Source organism: Leuciscus leuciscus (genome assembly GCF_965113295.1).
Source record: "Leuciscus leuciscus genome assembly, chromosome: 8".
Classification (NCBI taxonomy): Eukaryota; Metazoa; Chordata; class Actinopteri; order Cypriniformes; family Leuciscidae; genus Leuciscus; species Leuciscus leuciscus.
The window spans coordinates 42062352-42090048 of record NC_138732.1 but is presented as its reverse complement, the minus strand read 5'-3'; the positions used below and the strand labels follow the sequence as shown (position 1 = coordinate 42090048).

Below are 27697 nucleotides of genomic sequence, written 5' to 3'. Positions count from 1 at the left end.
TGCAAATAAAAACTGATACTAGACAGTTTTATTTGCCATTAACTGGTGCCGTAACTTCCAGTAAATGGTACTATGAGGCATTTACTGGCAGTTACGTCACTAGTTACTGGCAGTTAAATCTGTCTAATATCAGTAAATGTGATATGAACTTATTCAGCCATAAGCAGAATGAGATCTCTTGCACACTTGTGAGCAAGACCAGCCAGTTATGCATCCCTCATGCCTGAGACCCAAGGTCAACAAACAACATTCAAACGGGTGCTGCTTTAGCCCAAAAATATCCTGCAATGTCTGTTTCCCATGGAGAGTGGAATGGCCTCTGGTGACAGCTCTCAGGGTGTTGTTAACCTTGTGCAGGAGAGGTGACTCGAGCCCCCGCGGGCCAGTTTGGGGTTGCTTTAAAGGGTATTAAAATAGCATTCAAAGGACAGAACAGCTGGGCTTATCTAGGGCTTCTGAGATAAATACTGTACGTCTGCAACTAATGACATCACTGCTTGTTTATGCAACATTAAACTTTCATAAGCTAATTGTTCTACTGTTATGAGTTAATGACAAACAGCCTATTGACACATATGCAAGGTATTTTGAACATGTCCAGGTTGCATGGTTTCCAAGTTTTGTGCTGTTTTAAGCAAGCATCACTAGTTAGGGATGGGCCATATAGCTAAACATTTACATCTCAACATTTCCCCAAATTTTGACAATATTCAATATATAAATATCACTATTTTTGCATTTCAGGACAATTGTCCTACAAAACGTTGTGGTTGTTGAGCAAAGAAACACATGAAGAACAAAGAAACCCAATTTCAGGTCTTTTAGTTTGCATTTACACTCCAAGACTATTTTGTCTTGTACATTACCATGATTATCACTGTCAGTCATCCCATTTTCAGATTCAATTCCACTTTTAGGTGGAGTTGTCAATCCAAAAACATTGCTGTGAGTAGTTAGTACCATGAGCTATACAATTGTGAGTGAGTTGTAAACAGAAAGCGAGCAAACTCTTGGAAAAATGCCCGTTTTAATCAACGTTGTTCATGAAATTATTCATAAGATTGTAGAACAATGTAACTGACCACGCTGAAAAAAAACTCCAGCTTTTTGAGTTGCATTGAGTGGATTCTGTCTAACTTAAAGGACAAGTTCGGTATTTTACACTTAAAGCCCTGTTTACAGATCGTATCTGATGAAATAGAACGGTTAAGATTAAAATTTGGACACATGCTGCTGTCCCGAGAATTTTGGGTTTATTTCGCTTCACCCCCCCCACCCCCACAATGGTTGTCTATATGCACTGGAAGATTCCGTCCTAAAAACACATTAAACTTTCGTTTACAAAGACGTGAAACTCACCGAGTGGTCAGGGGGTGTTCACTGATATGTTCACTCAAAAATCGCTGAAAAAGATGCATTCCAACAGGTTTTATCGTAGTTTTTGTCCAACTCCATTGACTTAATAGGACGTGCTGTGAGACCGCAGCACCTTTACGGTATTACTCCGCCGCTTCTTCTTCTGCTTCTTCTGTGTATTCAATGAAATGCCTGTGGTTTGCTTGCAATTGGCAAAGGTGCATTATCGCCACCAACTGGGCTGGAGTGTCTATTATTCAAGCTCTCAACGGAAGAATCACGGGTGTGACGCGTTTGGCAAAATAGGTCCACAAAAGCGAAATAAACCTAAAATTCTCGGGACAGGAGCATGTGTCCAAATTTTAATCTTAACCGTTCTATTTCATCAGATACGATCTGTAAACAGGGCTTTAAGTGTAAAATACCGAACTTGTCCTTTAAACACATCTGATTGCCCAGACATGTCTGTAGGCGCGTTTCCATTACAGATTTGCGCAACACTTTTGCGATTTTTTTCTTCTAAATGTCGACAAAAAACTATTGCGAAATGAAGGCGTTTCCAATGTTATGCGACATTCATTCACGATTATATTATTAATTTTTTCCTCTCGCGATCAGTAAAATCATTCCAAAAACCATGGCGACGGACGTTGGTAGGTTTATGTACTATATCCCAGCCACTGCACTGGCCATTATTATTAATCGAAGCAGATGTATATGTGTGTTTTCCAAGCATTAATGGTGAGGAACGACCCTTATTATACTTGTGAGCGGCACATATGAGGAGTTTCTGAGTGTTTCTCCCTCAGATCTGCTTCCAGGTCTTGATTGTGGCATTTATTTGAGGTTTAGAATCCATTATTCCTGTAATTCTTTTGTCATATATGAGTTTAATAAAGAACTCTGTCTTGTATTCTGTCCAAACACACCGCGTCATCTACGTCAGGTGACTGTAAATGCGCAAAAACTGTTTCCATTGTAGTTTAGCAAAATATTTCTTTTTCGAATTGCCTGAAAAACCTCCTCATGCGAGCGTAAACTTTTTTGCGATAAATGGGAGTTTTTGCGAAATTGACGTGTTTCCATTGAGGGTGTATTTTCAATTCGCAATTTCAATCTGCGCAATTTGAAGGGTAATGGAAACGCGGCTTGTGATTGCTCCCTGAGTCCCTTTGAGGCAAGTCATCTCACTTGGCAGCCATCTTTGAAACAAGCTGTTTCAGTCATGCAACAGCTCCTATATCTTTGAATGGGAACATATCAAATTTTCCAAAGCTTAAAATTGGCTTACGATTGGCTCTTTTATTTAGAAGGCGGGACTTATTCCGCCATATTGCTCGTTGGACTTTCTCCCATTCATAGTCATGAGTGCACCGTCTTTGTACTTCTGAACCTTTGATGCTCACAGATATGCACAGGAGCAGCCGCCTCTCAGCTGTCCTAGTCGTGAGACGAAAAAGGAGTTAATAAAGGAGATAACATGATAATATTGCTAATCTTTGATGTATTCCCCAGCCCTACTACTAGTAATACTGATAGGTTAAAGATTGTTTGGCACAAATCTGACAAATCCTGCATAATATCATAGAGACTTGGGGTTGGACCAGTAAGCAAACATGTGTTGCCATCACTCACATTTTCTTCAGTCATTTTTTATTCATTTTAAACTTTTCAAATAGTTTTGGTGACATGATTGTGCTGACATGGGTTCCCTTAAACCTGCAGTATTACTGAAATATCAAATTCACCTCTCATTAATCTCAAATTCACATGGATCACATTAAATCTTATGATGTGTAACCCATATCTAGAAGACATGGCTACACTCCATTGGTTTTCAACAGCGTAATTCTCTGGAATAACAGCATTGTGCGATATCAGTAGGAGGGGAATTACCACCAGTCCTTCGTCATCCAGAAGATTTGACTCATTTGCTTGTACCCTTTTACACATGTGAAGCTGATGTAGAACAGCTTTTCCTTTGAGAAATGAGCAATTGCGAGACGCAGTTCCACCAAGGATGTCATTTGTTATTTATGCTGGTTCCCACGTTAACCATGCACCCTTTGACCTCAAACTATCAGATGTCACGCTTTGGGCATGTTGTTGTTGGTGTCCATTGTCTCGCTGAAAAAGCAGGTGAAATGGAAACATCCAAGGACATAGTCATGCTGTGGAACCGCTTTCTACACATTAACAGTGTATCCAACGTTTTAGCTTTGTAGTTTTATTTTATTTTATTCTCTGTAAAAACAAAGTCACTACGATGAACCATTTGTGTCTGGGGATCCATATGCACATCCTAACTACAGCATGCTGATCACTTGCTGATGTCCTCACTGCATTTTGAGGTTACTGACAGCTCTCTCATGTAGCAATACAGATATGCATTACGGTGATTTTACCACTTATACCCCATAACCGCTTCAAAACCTGTAGCACATGACCTTGTTAGATTTGTTAGTAAAAATCTAAATAAAGTTTTCCATTAAGTATTAACTGTTTGTCTAATTATAGAGCCGTTAACCGTTGAGCTAGAGCTTCACGATAACTTATTAATTAAAAGATCACGATCTCGATTCAAACACATGTGGTCTTGAATGTAAATGTTCAGATCTGTGTTCTGATCCAGAGAGAGCCGTTGTCATGAATAGGTTTGAAACAGCTTCATAAACAGTCTTTTCAACCTCACAGCATCATTATTTCTGTCTTACAATAATTTAAATTAACACAGAAGTACTGGGATAAAAGTTTATAGTTTGGATATAAACAGTGATGTCTACGGTAGCGATTAAAATAGAGTAAATTATCTTCTGAAAGTAACTTGGTGCTTCATTGAATCATTCATTAAAGAGATTCGTTCAAAAGCGCTGATTCATCCAGTAATGAAACAAGTGAAGTCTGTATGAGTGAGTCATTCAATCATTCATTAAAACCGATTTAAAAATGAATAATTAATTCCGATTTATTAAATATTTTTAAATAGACTGCAGCAATTAACACTCATAAGACCCTCTAATAACTTACATTTTATTTTGTTTAGTTGTCTATTCAGAATCGTGACAGAAATGTGACCTCTATTTAAAAAAAACAAAAAAACAACAACGTGATTCAATTTATCCAGAATCGTTCAGCTCTAATTTCTGTGTATTGGTTATTTAGCACCAGTTTTAAATGCAATTAATTCAATCAGATTTCAGAATCGGTTCAATTTATAATTGTCCCATAGTAACCATTGTTCGTTGGTTATGTAATATCTTCACCATAGGTGATCTACCACACTTCCAGTGATGTGTTCCTCATAAGGAAAAAGACCACTTTAGGAGAGTCCTTCAAATATTCCATTGGTATTTGACCCCTGTTGACCTCAGGGGTTTGTCAGGCAAGTCAACCTCTGTTGTCAAGGTTTACACTACTATCTTCTGTCCGTTTATGTGTTGCGGCACTTTAGAGAATATGATACTCAGCAACCTCATACTCTTAGTCAAATGAACCTCTGATACTCTAGAAACGCGTAACTTGAAATTTAAGACCTCAAGGACTGAATTTTGGGCATATTTGGGTAAGTGCCAGTTTTGCCAGTGTGGATATGTAAAGCAGTTTACCGGCGGATATCCATTGGATGTACAATCCATTCCATCATGGGATTCTGAGTTAAAAAGGTCAGTTGCTTCATCATCTTTCTCATTGTTATCATGTACCAGCACTTACCTTCCTGCATTTCAATTTACATCTCAAATATTCAACTTTATATTTCTAATCTTGCATTGGTTTTTAAAACTCGTGACTAATTTGTAATCAAGGCATTGAAACTATATTTTTCTACAGTAGGCCAAGTTTTGTAATTAGCATTTGTTTGCTATAATCTTATAGCCTTGAGTGCCCAAGTGCCCATGAATAATGACAGTTGCTATAAGGATAATATATTCAGTCCCTCTGATAGTTATAGTGTAGGCCTAGTTATTTTTTGTTACAAGTGATCAGTAGGGAGGGGAATAAAAATGATAGTGTGGTTAGAAAACTGAGGTGGCCCTGTCTTAACCTCAACCATGACAGGATCTTGAGAATTGATGTCTTTTGATTCATTTAAAGGGCATATTTTGAGAGTCTGGATAGTCAAAAGAGCATTTCTCCAAATTAGGCTGTAAATGTTAATGATGTTATGTGGCTAAAAGAAACTTTAAAAGAAACTTGTTTGATGTTTACCATTAAACCAACCCTACCACAATACTGTTTTAGATTATAGTTAAATGATGGCATATCTACACATCTGCTTTTTGAACAGACTTACTTATGGTTTCAGTAGATCAAAATAAGAGTAGATATTTACTTTAATATCTAGTTCACAAATGGCTTCCAGTCAGTAGTCAGAGTTTTAGCAGCAAAATCATTGGAACATTTTTTATGTCAGTTGGCCATCTTGTTTTTATTTCCACGATGACTGCTTTCATTGACGCAAATGATATATAATATCCATAATGATGCATTGGATATGTAATTTCCACCCCCCAAAAATTCTCACAATGCAACTCTAGCTTTAGACCAGATGCTCTATATGTTATTTAATGCAAAAATAAGAAGAGTTTGACATGAACCTAATCAGCTATAAGAACTGAAATGTTTATTTTAATGTAACCTCATTTATTCATGTTCTACATTTCTTAAAGGTGTTACGTATAGTCAGTACAGTTTAGCCGTCATATGCAGATATATTTGACTTCAGATTGCTGTGTTTGATCCATCATAATCCATGATGCCAGAAAACCATCCAATAAATAAAGGCCCAATGAGACAGAATTTAAGTTTTATATAATGGGGTAAAATGAGGTCTGTGGTAAGTAGGCCAGGAAGAGCTGTGTGTGTAAAACCTCGCTAGCGGTTGGGTCTTTAGCGTCCTTGTTAGCGCAACCGCTTCCACTCCGGTTCGAATCCCACTCGGAGCGGGTTTAGTAAGACTGCTTACATTTTGTGCAGTGACGGATGGGAGTGAGGTTTAGAGGAGTGTGTATAATGAAGGCCAGTAAGAGCTGTGCGTGTAAACCTCACTCCCCTGATCTCAAGAGGTGCGCTAGCGACTGACACTAGAGGCTGCGGTCTTTAGCGTCCTTGTTAGCGCACGCCTCCCACGCCGAAAACCCTGGTTCGAATCCAGCTCGAAATGGTTTTAGTAGGACCGGTTACATTTGGTGCCGTGACGGATGGGAGAGAGGTTTAGAGGGTTGAGTGTAACGTAGGCCAGTAAGAGCTGTGCGTGTAAACCTTATTCCCCTGGCCTCAAGAGGTGCGCTAGCGATTGAAACTAGAGGCTGCGGTCTTTAGCGTCCTTGTTAGCACACTCCTCCCACGCTGAAAACCCTGGTTCGAATCCAGCTCGAACCGGTTTTAGTAGGACCGGTTACATTTGGTGCCGTGACGGATGGGAGTGAGATTTAGAGGGTTGAGTGTAACGTAGGCCAGTAAGAGCTGTGCGTGTAAACCTCACTCCCCTGACCTCAAGAGGTGCGCTAGTGGTTGGGTCTTTAGCAGCCTTGTTTGCACACCCGCCTGCCACACTGGAGATCCTGGGTCGAATCCCACTCGGAGTGGGTTTAGTAGGACCCGTTACATTTGGTGCCGTGACCCGGATGTGAGTGAGGTTTACGGGAGTGAGTGTTACTGTCGTAGGCCAGTAAGAGCTGTGCGGGTAAACCTCACTCCCCTGATCTCAAGAGGCTCTCTAGGGGCTGCGGTTTTTAGCCTCCTTGTTAGAGCGCCCGTCTCCCACACCGGAGACCCCGGTTTGATTGCCGCTGAGAGCGTGTCAAATAGGACCGGTTACATTTGGTGCTGTGATCTGGATGGGAGTGAGGTTTAGGGGGGTGAGTGTAACACAGGCCAGTAAGAGCTGTGCGTGTAAATGTCCTTGTTAGCGCCCGCCTCCCATGCTGGAAACCCTGGTTTAAATCCCCCTACAATGTAAACTACAGACACTCACACCCCCTTATCTAGTTACTTATTGGAAACATACGTTTTTTAAATAAGCATAACAGCTTCAAAATGAAATTTTTTTATATGGCTGTGTGTAATTTACGTTTGTAGAACAAAACGTCCAAGTATGGTCAAGTTATGTTTACCACAGGCTTTATAAATTACTCTTAAATTGAAAAATCCCTTTATAAAACCCACAGGCGAATTAGTCTTTTGGGTTTTAACGTCACGACTCCAGCACTCTAATCATACTGTGGCATAATCACTCAGCCAAGGGAACAGAAAACAGTAGTTGCATGGATTTTCATTATAATCTATTATATTATAAATCATGGCTGTTGTATTTCACACATGCGTTTAATGAAAACGTTCAGCCCACTTAGACAGTGGTTATGACTCATTTTGTCATTAGATCTGTGAGTTTGGCTTCGGACAAGATTCCCCTGCTGCTCAGACAACCACATGCAGTCCTCCCAGTTGGCCATCTGCTTAGCATTTCGTCAGTGTCTTTGAAACTTGATGGGAATTGGAATACTGCTAATGTAACACTTTGTAGTCCAAGGACTAGTCACTCCACTGCATGGCAGCAATTCCCATGCCATAGTCCAAGTCTTACCAGCAGTGTGACAGCATCCTCTCTCAGAGAACATGATGCTTCCACTGGCAAAAGAGCTCTGTTCTGGGGTAACTTTGGGATATGCGCCGTTTTTCTGCAGACTTAAAGGGATCATGACGATCATGCCTTGATCTTTTGACATAATAGGTCTTTACACCATTAAATCATCCTGCAAGTTTCATCATCCTCATTATAAACAAAGCAATTATTTAATCAAGCTCCAACAACAGCTTATTTTGACATACTGACAAATACATTTGCATATGCCCGCCTTCAGAGCAAAGACATCAGCGAATAGTTATACATCATCGTACCATACAGTGCGCTCCGCCCACTGGCGTTCAGTCACGGCGTTAACAGCTGATATTTGCCTACACTGGATGTGAGCGTCGCGTAAAAAGCAAACAGAAGCCATTATAATGACTGCCGCTGTCTACACTGATACAATATACAGATGTGTGTTCAGTTTCTGACAAACTCCATGCGCTTGAGTCTAAACTGCCAAACGGGACAAATAGAAGAGTGAAAGAACGTTTGCTTTGATCGCCCAGTTTAAAGGGGAACTATGCAGTTTTTTTTAGCTTACTTTACCTTAACTGAACAGCTTCGGAGTCACTGGAATGGTTATATGACTTTTTTCGGGTTGAATGGTGGCCGTCTCGCTTCCCTCTAGCGCCTGTGAGCAGAAAAACCACCCTTGCAACGTTTGATATCACCTTGCATATTGCGTGATATCAGGTCGCGCGATGTAATGAATTGCTTTATGGCACTGCACACATACACTGTCTAAACATTTAAATGCTAGCCTTCTGTGTATCATACATACCTCAGTGGACATGGCTCCGTGCGTTCGCCGGCTTCTTTGAAAACAAATGCACATGACCAGAGGGAGAAGATGGGAGGGGGGAGAGATTAAGCTATTTACGAGTTTTGACGACTGTGTTGAATATATTCTGAAGCTGTAGGGGGAGCTCTATAGAGAAACCCGCGAGCAAAAAGCGATTTTGCCAAAACTGCATAGCGCTGCTTTAAACAGCTGGTTTGTGTCTCTGTACAGATCGAAAACAAGTGGATGGTTTATGTTAATGGCGTCCCGGATTAGTCGGATGGTTATATGTTTGTTCGGAGCATTTTATTTTGTAACCGAGGCACAGTGCAATGGAGAGTTCGCAAAGAAACTTTAGTTGAAAGATAAAGCATCACAAATCGCAAGTAAATGATACTTACTCGCATGCAATAGCGAGTGTGTGTTGATACTGTTTCCTGTGTAGTGATGTTAGCCAATCATAACAGTGTCTGTTTACTGACAAGTCTTAAAGGAGACTCACCTAACACCATGTCCTAACCAGATGCGCCGCAACACGCAATAGAAATCTTTTCCACGTTAATCAGAGTTTTTGTCCTAACCAGCCGCGCCGCGACAATTCTATTTTAGAAACATTTTCTATTTTTCTGCGACGTTGCGGCTGGAACAACAACACAAAGTATGGCAATGATAATCTCATGTACTGTTTATGTGCTTTTTTAATGTTAAAAGCGTGTAATGTGACTTTGAATATTATTTAGTGGTCCAGCTTTGTTGCCGTACTAAATGGATAATTGAAGTTAAATTGAAGTTAAACAAATGGAAACAAGAGCATTCAAACTGTGAACGAACAAGTGCATTCTATGAAAAAGATTGTTTTAGTAACTCAGTATGTATTTCTAGTAATGTTTAAATAGTGTGATATTTGTGAATTTGATTATGTACAATACTTATCCATTTCCTTGCTCTGGTGCTGAGCACTTGCCACAAGAGACTCCGCCCACACTCTGTTCTAATTGGCTGTGGTTTGTGATTGATTTTGTCGTCTGGTATGGACAGACAAATTGCTTGTCGCTAGAAACTTATTGCATTGCCTCTGTTTAGGACTTTTTTCAGAGAGAGGGTCAGAATGAAGGTTGAAAGTTATTGTTTTTTCAGCATATATTGTATATTTGTTTGTTGTTGTTTTTTTGTGCAGAAAACTTAAGCATTATAAGTGAACCTCAAGGAACATAATAAAAATATATCCATATTATGCCCCCTTTAAATGGTACTTGCACTCAAGTTCAGTTGCTGCCTTAATTTAAGTATAATCAAATTGGCGTTACAAGTCATTTCAACTTAAATGATATTTAACAGACTTACAAAAATGTTTTGGTTGAATCTCATAACTTATATAAAAAAAGTTGAAATTGCTTAAATGATTTTGATGAGTTAAAGTAATGTAAAAACATATGTAGCCATGACTTATTGATCATATCATTTTTTTTACAGTGTAATGCTGGTACAAATGTAGTCTCCTGCAAACGACGTCCCTTTCCTGGACTGTCTCGTAGAGATGTTGATTCATGCATATTCTTTTTGTCGAGTCACATTGTCCTGATTGCCATCCCTGACCATGCCGACGGCTGCCAATGACACATGAAATCAGACTGACAGATTTGTGTTAGCTGTTCCCAGAGGAAGGGGACACTGACAGTAATGTTCAGGAAAAGGTTTGTAGACTGAGCCGCTGTCAACACTGATGCGATCATCATGATGTTTTCTTTGCATGCCGACTTTGAACTTGGTGAAATTAATTAATAAATGAAGGCATGAACTTGATCGAAGGTGAATCTTAAAAAGTCATGTCATCCCCCAAAATCAAAAAAAAATAATTATATTTAATTTTTCCATTGTGACTCTATCTATCTATCTATCTATCTATCTATCTATCTATCTATCTATCTATCTATCTATCTATCTATCTATCTATCTATCTATCTATCTATCTATCCATCATAAAATCTTGCTGATCTAGTTGAGTCTTGACTTAAAAAATAATAATTTAATATAATATAGTGTTTGTAACAGTAGTCTTTGTAATATTTGCAACAAGAGCTGAATGTATGAATGCCATTGCAAGACATCATTCCATCCCAAACAAAGAGCTTTTATGCTTTTATTCATGTGATGTTCTGTTTACAGCTCGATAGTCTCCGCCTCGAACATTCTTCCTGTGTAAACCAGTTATTGCTGCCTTTCCTTCTAGAACCATGACAGATGTTCATGAGTATGTCACTGTGCATTGGCTGTGCTCTACATATACTGTAGCAAGAGGGTCACCATCATACTCTTAAACATATTAAACCGCATTTCACCAAAAACCTGCAATATTTATATTACAATGCAATAGCTTTAATACTGAAGTACATTAGCTATGTTTTCCTTATTTTGGGATGTTGAAAAAAACAAACGCTGGATGGAAACGCCAAGATGTGCATAAATTCTAAAAATGCACATAAAAAAACATATTCGCTCAATTGAGGCGGACACATTCTTTTTTAACTGATAAATAGACATAAACTACAATGGAAACATTTACCGCATAAATTCCTCGATGCGCAACAAAACACACGTGAATTTGCCTCAGCGTCAGCTGTGATTGGATAACTGGACTAACCAGTGGACCAATGGCATCGCAGCATCTCAAATGCTGGTTTGGTGTTTCTGAAACGAGTCAGAGTCTGTTGAATGTTTTGGTTTAATTCCCTCCAGAAGCGTCTCACACACGAGTGTGTTCCCGAACACCAGCGTCTGAACGCTAGAGCACATGACAGCGGTTACTGTGTTTCGCCTGACGCTCTGAGACACACTCATTTATGATGGAGGGAAAGAGCCAGATCGCAGAAACTTACAGTTTATTACTGATATTTTGCTCCAGTTTACCAGTGATGATTTTGTTCTCTTGAACACATGATGGAAACACTGCTTTATTCACTAATGTTTTATGTGATACTTCAGTATTGTGCATCTTTAAATGGAAACAGCTAATGCAAGGTTGATTGTAACATCCACAATCATGATTTTTCTTAGAAATTGCCGGCATTTAAAGCCTTAATAATCCCGCTGAATTTCTTTGACATCCACAACTGTACTGTAGAGTGTTAGTAGAGTATGAGTAGAGTATTAGTTGAGTGTAGAGTGTTAGTAGAGTGTTAGCAGAGTGTTAGTAGAGTGTTCGTAGAGTATTAATAAAGTGTTAGTAGAGTGTTAGTAGAGTGTTAGTAGACTGGTAGGGTTAGGGTTAGAATACGTTGACATGTAGTTGCAAAGTTACTTATAGTCAGTAGATTGTCTGTTGAAGAGTATCACAATAAAGAGTAAGCAGATATTATGCAGACAGTCTACTAATACTCTAATGAGAGTTAGTTGACATGTAGTTGCAAAGTTACTTATAGTCAACAGAATGTTCAAAAGGGACCATCGAAATAAAGTGTTACCAAACTTTCTAGGCATTGGCGTTTTGAAATGATTTAAAATGCATGAATATGGAATGACCAATTTTTTTCTTTTGGCATGTTGCAACATACTTATTGTATTTTTATATTTTGTTTTATTTGAATCTTTTTTGTTGTTGGAAATAAAAATAAGTGAAGATTAATGTGAGCGTAGCGTCTCCCGAGACGGTCTGGGGCAGATTTAACAGCGCTTGGCCTGTGTCCGGCGATCATGGGCTCGGTCTGTTTGCACAAGCCTCCTCAGAGACACATTCTGCAGACCGGAAGCAGCTTTTGCATGATCCCAGCTCTCAAGGTTATGAGGGTAGAGAGGGGATTTCCTCATAAGGGCTTGTGTCATTCTCAAAAATACACACGTTTATTCTGAAGCCATGAAATATTCAGCTTACAATCTGTTCTTCATCTTTTTTTCCCTCTTTTTTTTGTATTTGAAGTGCTTTGAAATCTATTGGCTTGATTGCCATTGCAGGAATGAAAAAATGCAAAGTTTACATTACATTTAAATATCACAAAGGCTAATATTAAAATATTTCAATTCAAGCGTTTTAGTCAAATAGGCCTATGTTAAATGCAATTTGTCAAACATTTAGATTGTTGGCTACAACAATCTCATGACAATAGCCTACCGTGATTTTTGTACGTGCATAATGATGGTATCATGTTATTCTTTGACGTTCATTGGAGTGCAATGTAATATATGACATATAACAAGCCTACCAATGCATAGGCTACAACAGTATTTTCTGTGAGTTTTCTTGTATTCCCACTAGGAAGTGACAAAGTAGGATTTCATAACAAATAGCGAATTTAAAAAGGGGAAAGCATTTTAATTCTATATTCTAGAAAATCTTAGTTTGTTGCATTGTGGTTTCGCTAGATGTTGATCTATGCACACAAACGCGCCAGTCAGAACGTCTTTGACCCACGCGTCGCGTCTCGCGTCATGAGCGTTGCGTGTTTAGACGGCGAATCAAGTTATAAATAGTTTAACTTGAAAAGACTCGCATTCACAGCTGTTTTAAACACCAGAACGCGTCACGCGTGAAGCTCCTCGCGTTTACTGTAGGGGATTGTAGCCTACAAGACGCACGGACATCTCGCTGTTTTTATCAGCGTCTCGCGTCAATAGCGTTGCGTTTTAAGACGCGTGGCAAGTTAAAAATAGTTTAGCTTTTAACAATGCTTCCGAGATCCCCGCGTTCACAGTTCCGTCGCGTCGCGAGCTGTTTTTGAACGCAAGAACGCGTCCGGTGTGAACGCCCCATGTTTTTCGAATCGACGCCGCGGCGCGCTCTTGCAATGCCAGTGTTGTTGGTTATAACAGGCGCGTTGTAGATGTTCGCGTCGCGTGTATGATGAGGCGTGGGGAGGGTTCGGCTGGCCAATGCGCCAATAGACGCCGATGGCTTGGAAAGCCGCTTCTGTGCGCATGATAGTATGAAGACGCCTTGACTCTCACACGCGTTGAGATTTCACACAGCTGTGATTGAGAAAATATTCCTTATATCTGATCATAAATGGACGGATCAGGAGCAAAAGCATTCGCGATCCACTTGTCATCGAGGGAGAGCAATCACTGGGAATAATGGGGAATACAACACCCAAACCACTGATAGGTAAGAGATGGATTGGCTGTCCATTGGTTGACATGTCTTGCAACAGAAATCAGAAGCTTTATTTTCTGAATTTATCTGCTTTAATGTGGATAGAGATGCTTAATATCTTGATTTCTTGTGCAAATATCACTCATGCATGCGAGATCCTGAACTATATTGGGATGACAGTGTGCTCTGCGTAGGAGTGAGAAGATGACTGGTGATGTTCAAGTTATTAATTTCTTAAAGCAATTAATGCTTTTTTACTTAATTTGACTATGCGTTCAACAAAGAAGATGGTTATATCTATCATAACAGACATGATATGTGTAATAACAGAGTCATTAAAGAGAGCAGAAGAGCTAATGCTGATGGTAAACAGTGCAGAAGATGAGAATCCCTCATCCATGGGAGAAGCTCTGTGTTTCTCCCAGATTGAATGTTCACAGAGTGTGTCTCAAGCATAACATATAGATATATAACATATAACATTTTAATCCTAGATTTACCCTATAGATCAGTGTAAGTTCAAATAATTGCATTTTATGGGATTTCAATACCTGAAGTGAACTTAATCTGCCTGCTGTTAAAATATATGCTCGGGTTCAAAAGTATGAGGACACATTGACAATATTGAACGTGTTAAAACCAAAAGTTAATTCCAGGTGAAAACTGAATCAAGAAATATTTCAGATTGTAGGCCACTAATTGCATAAGAAAATTTGTGACGTTGATCATAATAACTGCTTATGTTCTTGCTCCATTGAAGCACAAGATGAAGATCATCAAAACCCAATATTAAGACATTCAGAAGTTCATGTTAATTGTTCACTAAGCTTGTTATGTGGATGCTATAATTAGTAAACAAAGAGTGGTATCCGATAAGAAAAGAATGCAAAAGCATTTTCACCAGTCTCAGAATCTGGTCCTTGCTGTAGGTCTGAGCTTGTAGGAGGAATGTGGATTTAATGAGATATTTAATTGGTATATTCTACATTATATCAGTAAGGCTTCGAGCACATGGCTGGCACATGTAAGCTCACCGTGTGCATGTATATGGAAAGGTTCAGTCATATGTCGGGATGTGATTGAGTTCTGCTGCTCATTGAACCCAACAGAATATTCTTTGTTTTCATATTCACAAATAAAGCTCTATCTGGTATCCATTATTTCTCATTGTGTGCTCAGTCCCCGCCCTAGGAACCAGTTCTGCCTGGAGCAGTGGCTTTAACAGCACAATGCACTCAATGCATACATGACTAACATGGATGCATCTGTTGAGAGGTTTGATGAATGATTTATTTTTAGGCAATGGTGAACTGGTTTAATGTGCTTGAATGTATGGCTTGGCGTGCAGCGCAGGACTCAGAAACACACATGATTGGGTGTGTGGGACACAATGCTGGATCAGGTCACACTACATTCTCTGGAACTGTCTGGAAACACATGAATGTATTCATCTTGGTGTTTTCATCACTCGTTTCATTTTGCCAATTTATTAAATGCAATTGCCAAACCGGATCACATGGGTATTGGTAAACATCTTAGACAATGAAAGGCAGGAAATTCAAGATTTATGCTTCATGAGATCTGAAGCCTGGATATATGAGCTGGCACATACAATAATTAAAATGCAGAGTGACTTTTGATCCATTGATTATATCTGCATAATATTGGTTATTTTGCAGTATATTTATGTGATGAATTTGGTGCAGTTGTAATTGAGTTAATGTAAAGTTGTGCATCTGGACAACAGACAAGAATAAGCAGAAGTCAGAACACAGATATTGTAAAGATGTTTTGTTGCAATATGCAGTTCTGTCACTAATTTGTAGCAACACATGCATGGCTATTATAGTCATTACATTTTTCAGAATTTTGAAACTTCATCCTCAAGATTTGATCACAATATTCTTATGTAAATTATCAGTGATTCTGGCTTGTTTAGCAAAGCACGCAAAAAGTCAGCTGATATCAGTTTTAAAATCAATGTATAGGTCAGAGTTGTAGTCTCACGACCGACATATGCTGTAACTCTGGCTTTAACAGAGGTGGACAGAGTACACAGCTTCATTACTTGAGTAAAAGTACAGATACCCCTTGGTAAATTTTACTCAAGTACTAGTAAAAGTACTACAGTCAGATGTCTACTTAATAATGCAGCAGATTAATGGCATATTTCAAGAGAATCATTCAAATTGGTATAAAAGCATGAAATTTGGCACAGATACTCTCTAATGGTCACTTTTGGGGAAAAAGGCGTTGGCCACCCAAAAATTCAACATGGCGGCCATTTTTTCAAGATGGCCGCTATTTCTGTAAAATGCTCATTATGTCAATTGTTCAAACAGTGATGTAGGCATAACATTTTGTGAAAATACTCTCTTCAGAATGTTTTTTTGGAAAACGGTGCTTGAAAAATGGCCGCCATATTGAATTTTTGAGTGGCCAACGCCTTTTTCCAAAATAGTGGCCCTTAGAGAGTATCTGTGCCAAATTTCATGCTTCTATACCAAAGTGAACGATTTTTTTACTAATCTGCTGCACTATAAGTAAAAGTACTGAAGTACTTGTTTTCAAAAGTACTTGAGTATCAAGAGTACAAGAGTAAATTTTCTAAATAGAGCATTACTACTGCCACAGTGCTTACATTGGTAAACACAGCAAACACTTGAAGTGAAAACTATCATTAACTTGTTCAGAAAATTGAAATAGTCTGGCGAGGTGAGGCCACGGGTTGGCACATTCCCGGGATGGACCTGCTGCGTCTTCATCCATTGTTTCGTCCATGGTTTCGTCTCTTATCTAAATCTGACCATGGAGTTGACTTTGGCGGAAAGCTGAAGGTGATTGCTGATAGGCTGTCCCAATCAGTGGCGCCTGCACAATCCAATCACGTTTGAGAGGGAAACAACAAATTGAGGGTTTCCGAGATTTTTCTTTTTTCCTTTTTTTAATTTATTTTTTTAGAAGAAGTAACGGGTACTCACGGTTATGGATAGAAATGTAGTGGAGTAAAGAGTACAATATTTGCCTCTCAAATGTACTTGAGTAAAGTCATGAGTACTCCCCAAAAATGATACTCGAGTAAAGTACAGATCCCTCAAAATTGTACTTAAGTACTGTACTCAAGTAAATGTTCTCCGTTACTGTCCGGCTCTGGGCTTTAAATCAGATGCATATCTAATATCTGGGCATCCGACCCACGTTTAATTACGTATCCGATTCCCATTGACATTCCAAGCCACCACAAGGCCAGAGAAACAATGATTTATTCTAATAAATTTAATGATTTATTGGTTTGAAAACTTCACATATATAGATTGAACACTCACAGAAACATTCAGGAGCACAGAAACCTTTTTTTGAGCAGATGCCTCATGAGTTTTACTAATGAAATAGATTTGTTACTGAATACTACATTTAATTTTTCCGCAGTGAGGTGATAAAGTCGCTGTTTTTGCAGTATCTAAACTCACTGCTTCACAAACTCATGAAAAAAGGCTGTTGTCTTACATTTTGCAAAATAGTTAGAAAAACTTCAACACCCATAATGCACTGGGCATGTTGTTGTCCAAGGCCACTCCCACCAGTGTGCTCTGGATACGCTTACAGAGTCAAATACCGCCTTGCTTTAGTAGGAAACACTTCTTAGCAAACTTTTAGTCACAGTGGTGTCGACTTGTGTTGTTCCCAGTGCAAGAGTTCAGAGAGAGATTGTTTAGCGGGAGTGAGTTACTGTCGGTTTCAGTGAAGGGTCGAGTGTGTTGTTTGTTGTAAAACCAAACTTGTGTCTTCAGCTGATAAAGTGTAATCCCGTCTGGCTCGAGCGTTTCCCATAATGTTACGCGTTAGATCAGTAGACGGAGAGAAGATGGTCTTTTGTGGCTGTTTGAACACATTCGACCACATGAGCGTTTACACTGTGAAAGCAGTGTGTGTTTAACTCCCTCTGGAAGTGCTGGACAGTGGACGAGCTCAAAGTGTTTCAGACCCGTTTACACCTGTGTTTAGAGTCGTCCACTTCTGATCCGATCGACCAAAACACATCTCAATACCTGGAGCAAACAGGGCCTTAGAGACAACTTGACAAACTGCAATATGCAACCCAGGCTCATCAAAACTCCAAAATCAACCCTATACCATACAATTAACTTCAGATTCCAGCTGAAATGAACACTAACTATGATTACAGGAGCAGATCATTGATTGATAAAGACTTTTTTCACGCGGTGTCTTACACCATGATTCACTATTTATAAACTAATACATTTTGACATTTCATATGTGTGTTTTCTGACAGTGAAGTTGCTCGTCAGCTCAGCTGATGCATTAGTCAACTACCTCAGTTAACATGAGCTAAGAATGAACAATACTTCTACAGCATATTAATTTCACCATTCACTAATACGTTAACATTGTTAACATTAGTTAATGCACTGTGAACTAACATGAACAATGAACAGCTGGATTTTTATTAACATTAACAAAGATTAATAAATACTGTAACAAATGTATTGCTCATTGTTAGTTCATGCTAGTTAATGGTACAATATGTAAGAATTTTGCATTAAAATATCCCAAAATCTCAAGGCCAGTGTTATATATTTTGTTAAGTTGATTACTTACAATATCCCAAATTTTTCCAACTATTTTTAAATCGTGAGAAAATTGCGATTTTAACCAAGGAAACGGGGCGTTAGAGCAGGGGGGAGCTGGGAGTCGCCAGTCAATTGTGTCATATCTGCGTTACCCTCGGTTTCCGCTCGTACTGCGTGGAGTCCTGGACAAATGCGGAAGTTGTAGTTGTAGCGTCTATCAAGCAACAAACGTTAGCTTGTTTCGTGCTGTCGTTATGGTACACAATTATTATTTACTGATTGCAGCTGGTTCTGTCGACAAAGCATGCTTAATTTTATATTCAAATGTAGCATTCGGTAATAGTTATGTTTATGCAAGGAAAGTATTATTGCTTTAGGTTTGTGTTTAGTTTATTGACATTGTTTATCACGTCTGGTGTTTATGGCCATGTAAATAAACATAGCATGTGTTATACATAAAGATTAATCAGTATTTTGGCAAATGATGTGGGCATGTTCGAATGTACTTTTACAACAATTGTTTAGAACACGTAAAACGCCTCGGTTACGACTGTAACCTCGGTTCCCTGAAGAGGGAACGAGCGTTGCGTCGAAAACTGACGCTATGGGAACGCTTTGCGTGATGACGTCTTGAAGCACATGTAAAATCAGTCCAATGGTGTGGCGGAACGTCAGAGGCGGGTGACGTCACGTACCAGGAAGCTATAAAAGCCGGCCCGAAACAGAAAACGAAAGCTTCGTAAAGTCTGAAGTCGCGCTGACAGGCATGAAGGAGATATGGCAAGGCGACGCAACGCTCGTTCCCTCTTCAGGGAACCGAGGTTACAGTCGTAACCGAGGCGTTCCCTTTCAAGGGAACTCCCGTTGCGTCGAAAACTGACACTATGGGAACGTCTATACCAACGCCTCCATAGCTACAAATGTCTGTCCTGTGTGTAATCATGTGAGCAGCACTAAGAAGACAAAACATGAGACCCTGGAGTAGAGTCTAAATCCAGAGAGTAGAACCTGACCAGCCTGCCGCATCACAGACGTCCTGTAATGATACTCCTGATATAAGGGCCTTAGAGGCCGCCATACTCCTAGTAGAGAGCGACCGGACAGCCCAAGGAGAAGGCTGTCCAGCCGCCTCATAAGCCAGTGAGATAGTCTCAACCACCCACTTGCTCATCCTTTGCTTAGACACTGGACCTCCCTTGTTAGGGGAGCAAAAGTCACTTTTACGCCACAGGGCAGCTCTGTGGACATACGCGTCTAACGCCCGAACAGGGCAAAGCAAATTATTCGCCTCCTGGTCCGATTTCGAAAGGGAGGAGGACCTCCAAGTGCCACGAGGGAAACGAGATACCAAAGGGTCTTTCCCCACAGACATTCCACCCAAAGGACTGTGGTAAGCACCTACGGCCGCCACATAAACCTTTAAAGTGGACGGGGTCAGACCTGCAGTGAACCGGTCCTGCAGGAACTCCAGAACTGTACCAATTGGGCAGTTGACTGGATCCAACCGACGGTCACTACACAAAGAGGTGAATACTCTTCAGTTCAGGGCATAAAGTTTCCTCGTGGAGGGAGCTTGGACTGTAGAATGGTCTCAACAACCTCAGTTGAGAGACCTGACTCTATGAGCTGGGCCCCATCAGAGGCCAAGCCCACAGGTTCCACAGTTCTGGGCGGGGGTGAAATATTGAGCCCCCTGCTTGGGACAGAAGGTCCCTCCTGACGGGTAGCTACAGAGGATGCCCGTCGAGGAGGGACACAAGATCGGGAAACCATACTCTGCCCGGCCAGCGCGGGGCTATAAAAAGCAGGCAAACCCGGTCCCTGCGAACTCTTTCCAGAACTCCCGGGAGCAGAGCAACTGGGGGAAAGGCGTACAGACGTAGCCTCGGCCACGTCTGTACCATAGCATCCAGTCCCAGAGGAGCTGGATGCGTGAAGGAGAACCAAAGTGGACAGTGAGACGTCTCTCGAGACGCAAACAGATCCACTTATAATTTCCATATCAGCTCCACCACCTCGGGGGTGGAGCCACCATTCCCCGGGCCTCGGCCCCTGTCTCGACAGAGTGTCTGCTCCTATATTCTGGACCCCGGGGATGTAGGCTGCCTTGAGTGACAGCAACTTCCCCTGGGACCACAAGAGGATATGGCATGCCAGTGCAAACCCCCTTGATATAGGCGACTACCGACGTGTTGTCCGTATGTACTACACATGGTGTCCCCTGAGACCTGTGATAAAGCTCCTCAGAGCCCGGAAGACAGCTAACATCTCTAGGCTATAGAATGCCAGGAACGATGATGGTCTTCCCACAGACCTTGAGATGAGCGACCCTCTAGGATCGCTCCCCAACCCGTGAGGGAAGCATCCGTCGTTAGCAGTTTGCGACGACAAGGAGCTCCCAGCACTGGGCCCTGGGACAGGAACCAAGGTTTCTTCCACATAACCAAGGCACGTAGGCATCACCGCGTGACCTTGATTGTGCGAAATGGGTTGCCCCTCGGGGAAAAACCCTCTGGTCCTGAGCCACCACTGCAGGGGCCTCATGTGCAGCAGTCCAAAAGGTATCCCGTTGGAAGCTGCTGCCATGAGACCCAACAGTCTCTGGAACTGTTTGACAGTGAGTAGCTGGCCTAGCTTTACACTTCTCACAGCTGCCAGGATGGAATCGAAGCGTGGCGATGACAGGCGCGCCTGCATCGACACTGAATCCCAAACCACGCCTAAAAAAGTGGTCCTCTAAATGGAGAAAGCACACTCTTCTTGGCGTTCAGCCGTAACCCCAACTCTTTCATATGGGCGAGAACAACATCTCGATGTTGAACCGCCATCTAATGCGACTGAGCTAAAATCAACCAATCGTCGATGTAGTTCGTGATGCGAATACCCCGGAGGCGCAGAGGCGCCAGAGCTGCATCCACGCTTTTGGTGAAAGTGCGGGGTGATAAAGCCAGGCCGAATGGAAGAACTCGATATTGGTATGCTTTGCCCCCGAAAGCAAACCTCAGGAACTTCCAATGACACGGACGGATGGAAATATGCGTCCTTGAGGTCTATCGTGACAAACCAGTCCTCGGACCTGATCTGTGGCACGATTTGTCTCAAGGTTAACATTTTGAACTTGAGCTGCATGGCAACTCGAAGATCTAAAATGGGACGCAATCCCCCGTCCTTTTTTGGAACTATGAAGTACCGGCTGTAAAACCCGGTTTCCCTGTTGGAGGGGGGTACATATTCTATGGCCCCTTTCTCTAACAGAGTGTTTACTTCCTGTTCCATAACCAGAACCTGCTCGGGGCCCACCACTGTGGGCAGGACCCCCATAAACCGCAGTGGGCGTTAATAGAATTGTATCTAATACCCTTTTTCCACGGTCTGCAGGACCCAACGAGAAACATTTGACAGTAGCTTCCACGCTGTCAAAGATTCTACTAGAGGTACCAGTCTCTCGAGACTGGTTTCTGGATTTTGTTGCTGTTGAGTAGTCGGTTCGTCGCCCTGTAACGGCGCACCGGCAGGGAACGACCAAACAGACTGCTCCAGCACCCTCCTCAGAGGGGGCGGGCATCCCGAGGCCACTACGTTTCCGGGTGGACCTTGAGATATGTGCTCGCCGGAGACCGCTGCGCCCTGTAACACCGGAGGCGGCAGGGTTGGCAGAACGGTCCCCTGAGGGCACCGAAGAGAGACGGCACCGTATTTTTCTCCTGCTGTTGAGTAGTCGGTTCGTCGCCCTGTAACGGCGCACCGGCAGGGAACGACCAAACAGACTGCTCTAGCACCCTCCTCAGAGGGGGCGGGCATCCCGAGGCCACTACGTTTCCGGGTGGACCTTGAGATATGTGCTCGCCGGAGACCGCTGCGCCCTGTAACACCAGAGGTGGCAGGGTTGGCAGAACGGTCCCCTGAGGGCACCGAAGAGAGACGGGCACCGTGAAAAGAGGTGTTAACCGCTCTGCTTCGGGGGGACTACCCTCATTTGTCCTGAGCCCTCAGACATCAGGACTTTTTTCCCAGCAGCCTTCTTGGCGGTAATAACGGTCCGCAGATCCGTTTTACCCCTCGAAGACTGCTGGGTTTGAGAGCGCCCTCCGTGTCCCCGAGATTTTTGTGGGGGAGCACGAGAGGACACACTCTGTTTTTGAGTGGCACGATGTTCAGCACTCTTTTTAGAGGAGTGAGGCTGCTCCCGCTCAGCAGCCTCAATGAAAGAACGGCGGGGGAGAAGTTTTTGTAATGCAGCTGCCTGTTTAGCAGCTTCCTGAGATTTAGCTACCGCACTGTTTACTGCATCACCAAATAAACCAACAGTGGAAACCGGAGCATCTAAGAGAACGTGCTTTTCTTTCTCTTTTATATCGCTCAAATTGAGCCACAGATGCCTCTCAGTGGCCACCAGGGCTGCCATAGACCGCCCGATTGAATTAGCGGTCTCCTTGGTGGCCCTGAGAGACAGATCTGTGGCTCTGCGTAGTTCAGCCACTGTGTCAGGACCAATTCCCCCGCCCTCCTCTAAATCCCCCAATAATTCTGCCTGATAGGCTTGCATAATAGACATCGTATGCAGACACGCTGCAGCTTGACCAGCGGCTGCATACGATTTATGAACCAGAGATGATGTGAATTTTACTGGCTTAGAGGGAAGTGAAGGAGCTTTCAGGGAAGATGCCGTTGCTGGAGAGAGATAGCTCGCAAGCGTCTCCTCCACCTTCGGCATCTCCCCATAACCATATTCTTTATATTTGTGAATGGAAGAATAGTGGGATGTTTGTGGTGCATACACTCTGTATGAAACCGGTTTTCCCACGATTTCGACACCTCGGTGTGGAGATCGGGGAAAAACGGAAGGCTTCTTCGCTGAGGCTGTGTACGAGATGGCAGGAAGCGTTCGTCGAGCTTACTTTTCGAACGAACGTCCTGCCTATCCTCTGGCCACTCAATAGATAATCTGTGAACTGCTCTCGTGACAACATCGAGCAATTCCTCAAAAGCGTGAGACTGAGGTGGCGAGTCCTCAGACTCAGCTTCAATACTAACAACGTCCAACTCCTCAGAGCTGGACAATTGCAGTATTGGTGCCTCCATCGGGGGGGAAGAAACCGCAGCGCGTGCTTCCACACCCTGATGAGAGGCACTGGATCTATCAGAAGGATGTTGAGATAAGGCAGAGCCCGTCTCAACATCCACTGATAGATCCATTTGCGAACCCCAGGTCTGTGATTGCCGCCGTGCCTCGGCAGCGGCGGGACCCGAGCCCTGGGGAACGCGATCGGGATTGAACCGAGCCAAGCGGGATCGGAGCGTGCGCAATGGAAGCGCGTCGCAATGCACACAGTCACCACCCTCGAGTGCTGACTGGGCATGCTCCTCACCCAAACAAACAACACAAAGAGTGTGAGTATCACCTCCCGTTAAATAACGCGGGCAGGGATGGACACACACTCTAAACTGCTGCTTGCTCGCCATACTGAATATATATATATATAATATAGACAGACAACACCAAATAACAAGGACAGATTCAACACAGAGCGCAACTGAAGACTCAGAAAGCTTTCGTTTTCTGTTTCGGGCCGGCTTTTATAGCTTCCTGGTACGTGACGTCACCCGCCTCTGACGTTCCGCCACACCATTGGACTGATTTTACATGTGCTTCAAGACGTCATCACGCAAAGCGTTCCCATAGCGTCAGTTTTCGACGCAACGGGAGTTCCCTTGAAAGGGAACTGCGCAGCGTTATCACAACAATGAATTCAACAAATACAGTAACATCTATGATAACCAATTTAGTATTAAACCTTACTTTTCTTGCTGTTAATTCATTTTAATGAAATAAAAGTGTGATGAGGTTCAAGAGTCAGGAAGAAGACGGGTCGGCGTGACTGGGACTCGTACTTTATTAAAATAAAACAAAACAAACAAAAGTCGCGCACAACGCGCATTCACCGTGGCGACGGCACAAAACAGTTCAAAAATGAGAGCTCGGATCCACCGGTTTTCTTTCTCTGCGTCCAATTTTCTCTCCAGTCTCTGATTCCAGCACGGCTTATAAGCGGTCTCTCCACGCCAATAATACTGCAATAAGACACAGGTGTTCGTCATTTGCACTTGACCTACTTGCTCGTCTCTTCTCTCTCCCATCACAGACCGCGCTGAACCACGCCCCCCTCGCCACAAAAAGCATGTCATTAAACGCAACATTTATAAAAATAGAACTTAACCTCATCCATGAACATGATTTTTCGATTCCCGTCTGACTGATTTACATCCACGGTGGAGTTTAAAACGACAGTTCCCATCATTCCACGCTCCTTCACATCGTCATCAAGCTACGCCGTTGTTGTTGTTTGGAATGTAGCGCCCTCTAGCGGCAGAAAAATCTTGCATATTGTACCTTTAATACATTAACTAATGTTAACTAATGAACCTTATTGTAAAGTGTTACCGACTCGTGGAAGCAGCTGATGTGTGAACACAGAAAATGTGTTTTATCTCACGTTTGCTTAGCTTGCTAACACTCATGGTTTGGTTTAGGGTTAATTTTCCCCTGTACAGCTGTGAGGCTTGAGAAATGCTGTTTGTATCTGAACACTGATGGCATAAAGCGAGCTATAGACTCGTGTGTGTGTGTGTGTGTGAGAGCTAGAGATAAGAGTCTATGAACTGGACAGTGGCGTTGTCAGCATCCTCAGCTCTGAATGTATAAGCGTTCGCCTATATTTGGAAAGCCATGAAAAACCACGCTCTGCTTCACAAGTGGCGTTTATGTCTCATCTGTCCTCAGCCTATCACAAACCAGCGGAGAGCTCTGTCAATCACAGGGGGCTGATGTGTGCCTCAGATCAGCTGATGAAAGACACTTCAGGCCCGTTCTCGAACGGAGAGTAAAGCTGCCAGCGATGGGTCTCGCTCCCGGAAGTTGCTCTTCATTTGCATAAAGTTAAACATATCTCAACTTTGTGTTGTTTCTGGACACGTCTACATCACTGTCGCATCACTGTCTACATCACTGTCTACATCACTGTCGCTTCACTGTCGCATCACTGTCGCCGGGAATCACCAGCTCTCCATTGAGACGAACGGGATCGTGACGCTTTGTTGCCAGTGTGAACGCAGAATGAATGGAAAGTAGTTGTGTAGTAGTTGAGTAGCAATGATTAATCGCATCCAAAATAAAAGTTTGTGTTTACATAATATATGTGTGTGTACTGTGTATATATAAATACACACATATGCATGTAAATATTTAAGAAATATTTGCATGTATATATGTTTACACATAATTTATATTATATATAAATATAAATATTTTATATATTAATAGCACATTTTCCTTAAATATACATGCATATGTGTGTATTTATATATACACAGTACACACACATATATTATGTAAACAAACTTTTATTTTGGATGTGATTAATCACGATTAATCATTGTATATATATATATATATATATATATATATTACACTCTATGTTTCTTAGACCCACAATGTTGTGTCTTTTCTGTCAAGAAACATGAAGCGCGTCGTGTTGCTCATTTGTAATGTGTTTGTTAAACGGAGCACTTATATTTCTCTGAGAGACCATGGAAATGTTAATCATAATAGCAGTGTTGCGCACATCCTCATGAAGAATTCCCATAACTGTGACAGAATACAGCAACACATGCTTCATGTTTCACTGGTTTATGCCTGAACTGCTGTTAGATATAATGCTGAACTTGGGAAATGTGCCACGGGTTTTCTGTAAACCGGTTAGAGCTGATCGCTACATAGACCGTAGTTTAGGCAGAGCTAAAAGCAGAGTACCATGAGTCAAATGCACATTTAAACACTACTGTACAACTATTATTATACAACTTATTATAATACTATTTCCCTTTAATTGTGTGAATCTCCCAAAAAATGTCCAGGTTGTATTTCACCCAAAAATTACCAGAAATTCTTAATGAAAATGACACGTATTTTAGGATCTTTAACTTTGTTATGCTTTATGACAGTTATGAATTTCTTTTTTTTGTGTGTGTTGTTGAACACGAAAGAAGATATTTTGAAGAATTGGCCACATTTACCGCGTTTCCATTACAGATTTGCGCAAAACTTTGGCGTTTTTTTTCTAAATGTCGACAAAAAAACTATTGCGAAATGACGGGGTTTCCATAAACCGATGTTATGCGACTGAAACTTCATTTTTCCTCTCGCGATCAGTAAAATCATTCCAGAAACCATGGTAACGGACGTTGGTGGGTTCATGTACTATATCCCAGCCACTGCACTGGCCATTATTATTAATCGAAGGAGACGTATGTGTGTTTTCCAAGCATTAATGGTAAGGAATGACCCTTATTATACTCGTGAGCGGCACATATGAGGTGTTTCTGGGTGTTTCTCCCTCATATCCGCTTCCAGGTCTTGATTGTGGCATTTATTTGAGGTTTAGAATCCAGTATTCCTGTAATTCTTTTGTCTTATATGAGTTTAATAAAGAACTCTGTCTCGTATTCTGTCCAATCACATCGCGTCGTCTACGTCAGGTGACCTGGAAATGCGCAAAAACTGTTTCCATTGCAGTTTTGCAACTTGAGGGCGAGTAATTGATGACAGGATTTTCATTTTTGGATAAACTATCTCTATATCCAAGACTGTAATGCAAGAGATTTTTTCAGGAAATCTTAGGAGGCAAGGGTTCATCTTTATTTCAGTGTCCTTGTTCTTACAGTGCACTTACACAATTAAGGACTGAGTAATATTAATAAACATCATGTACTTACTATTGAGTTAGGGTTTGATGAAGGGTTAGTTGCTTATAATTATGCATAATTAGCTTTAACTGCTATAGTACGACATGTAATGTGTGCAATAAGTTTAACCATGCACGATTATCATGAAAATGCTGTTACGATATATAATATATTATATATATATATATATATATATATATATTTTTTTTTTTTTTTTTACGTAACTTCCTATTCTTGTGATTTTGCTGTGGAATATAGCGGAGACATTACTCTGGAGATTCAGCTGGTGTCATACGGCTGTGTCAGATATGCTGCACTTGTGAAGAGTTATTTAAGACACGTCCAGCGCTCGTTCCTGGAACTCAGGAAGATTTACTGCTGTGGATTTGCTCTGCTTTGATCCGCCGCAGTGCATTATGGGAGCTCTGTCATCACCGTCATCATCACACTCATTAGTGCTGATGATTATATGCCATGTTTCCTGGAATAATGCCTTTTAGTGTCCTTAAAGTTTG

General features: G+C 41.6%; 1 protein-coding gene across 2 annotated transcripts in view; it reads left to right on the top strand.

Moving 5' to 3' along the window:
* neurl1b (neuralized E3 ubiquitin protein ligase 1B) overlaps nt 1–27697 on the top strand; it is a 59284-nt gene that overhangs the window by 12956 nt on the left and 18631 nt on the right. Inside the window, exon 1 of one of the 2 annotated variants that reach the window (XM_082178349.1) lies at nt 12886–13860. The exons of the other annotated variant lie outside the window; for it this stretch is intronic. Within the exon in view, the coding sequence (XP_082034475.1) occupies nt 13830–13860 (31 nt within the window). The 5' untranslated portion in view covers nt 12886–13829. Of the gene's footprint in view, nt 1–12885; nt 13861–27697 lie in introns of those variants that run through there. 2 annotated transcript variants of the gene reach the window in all.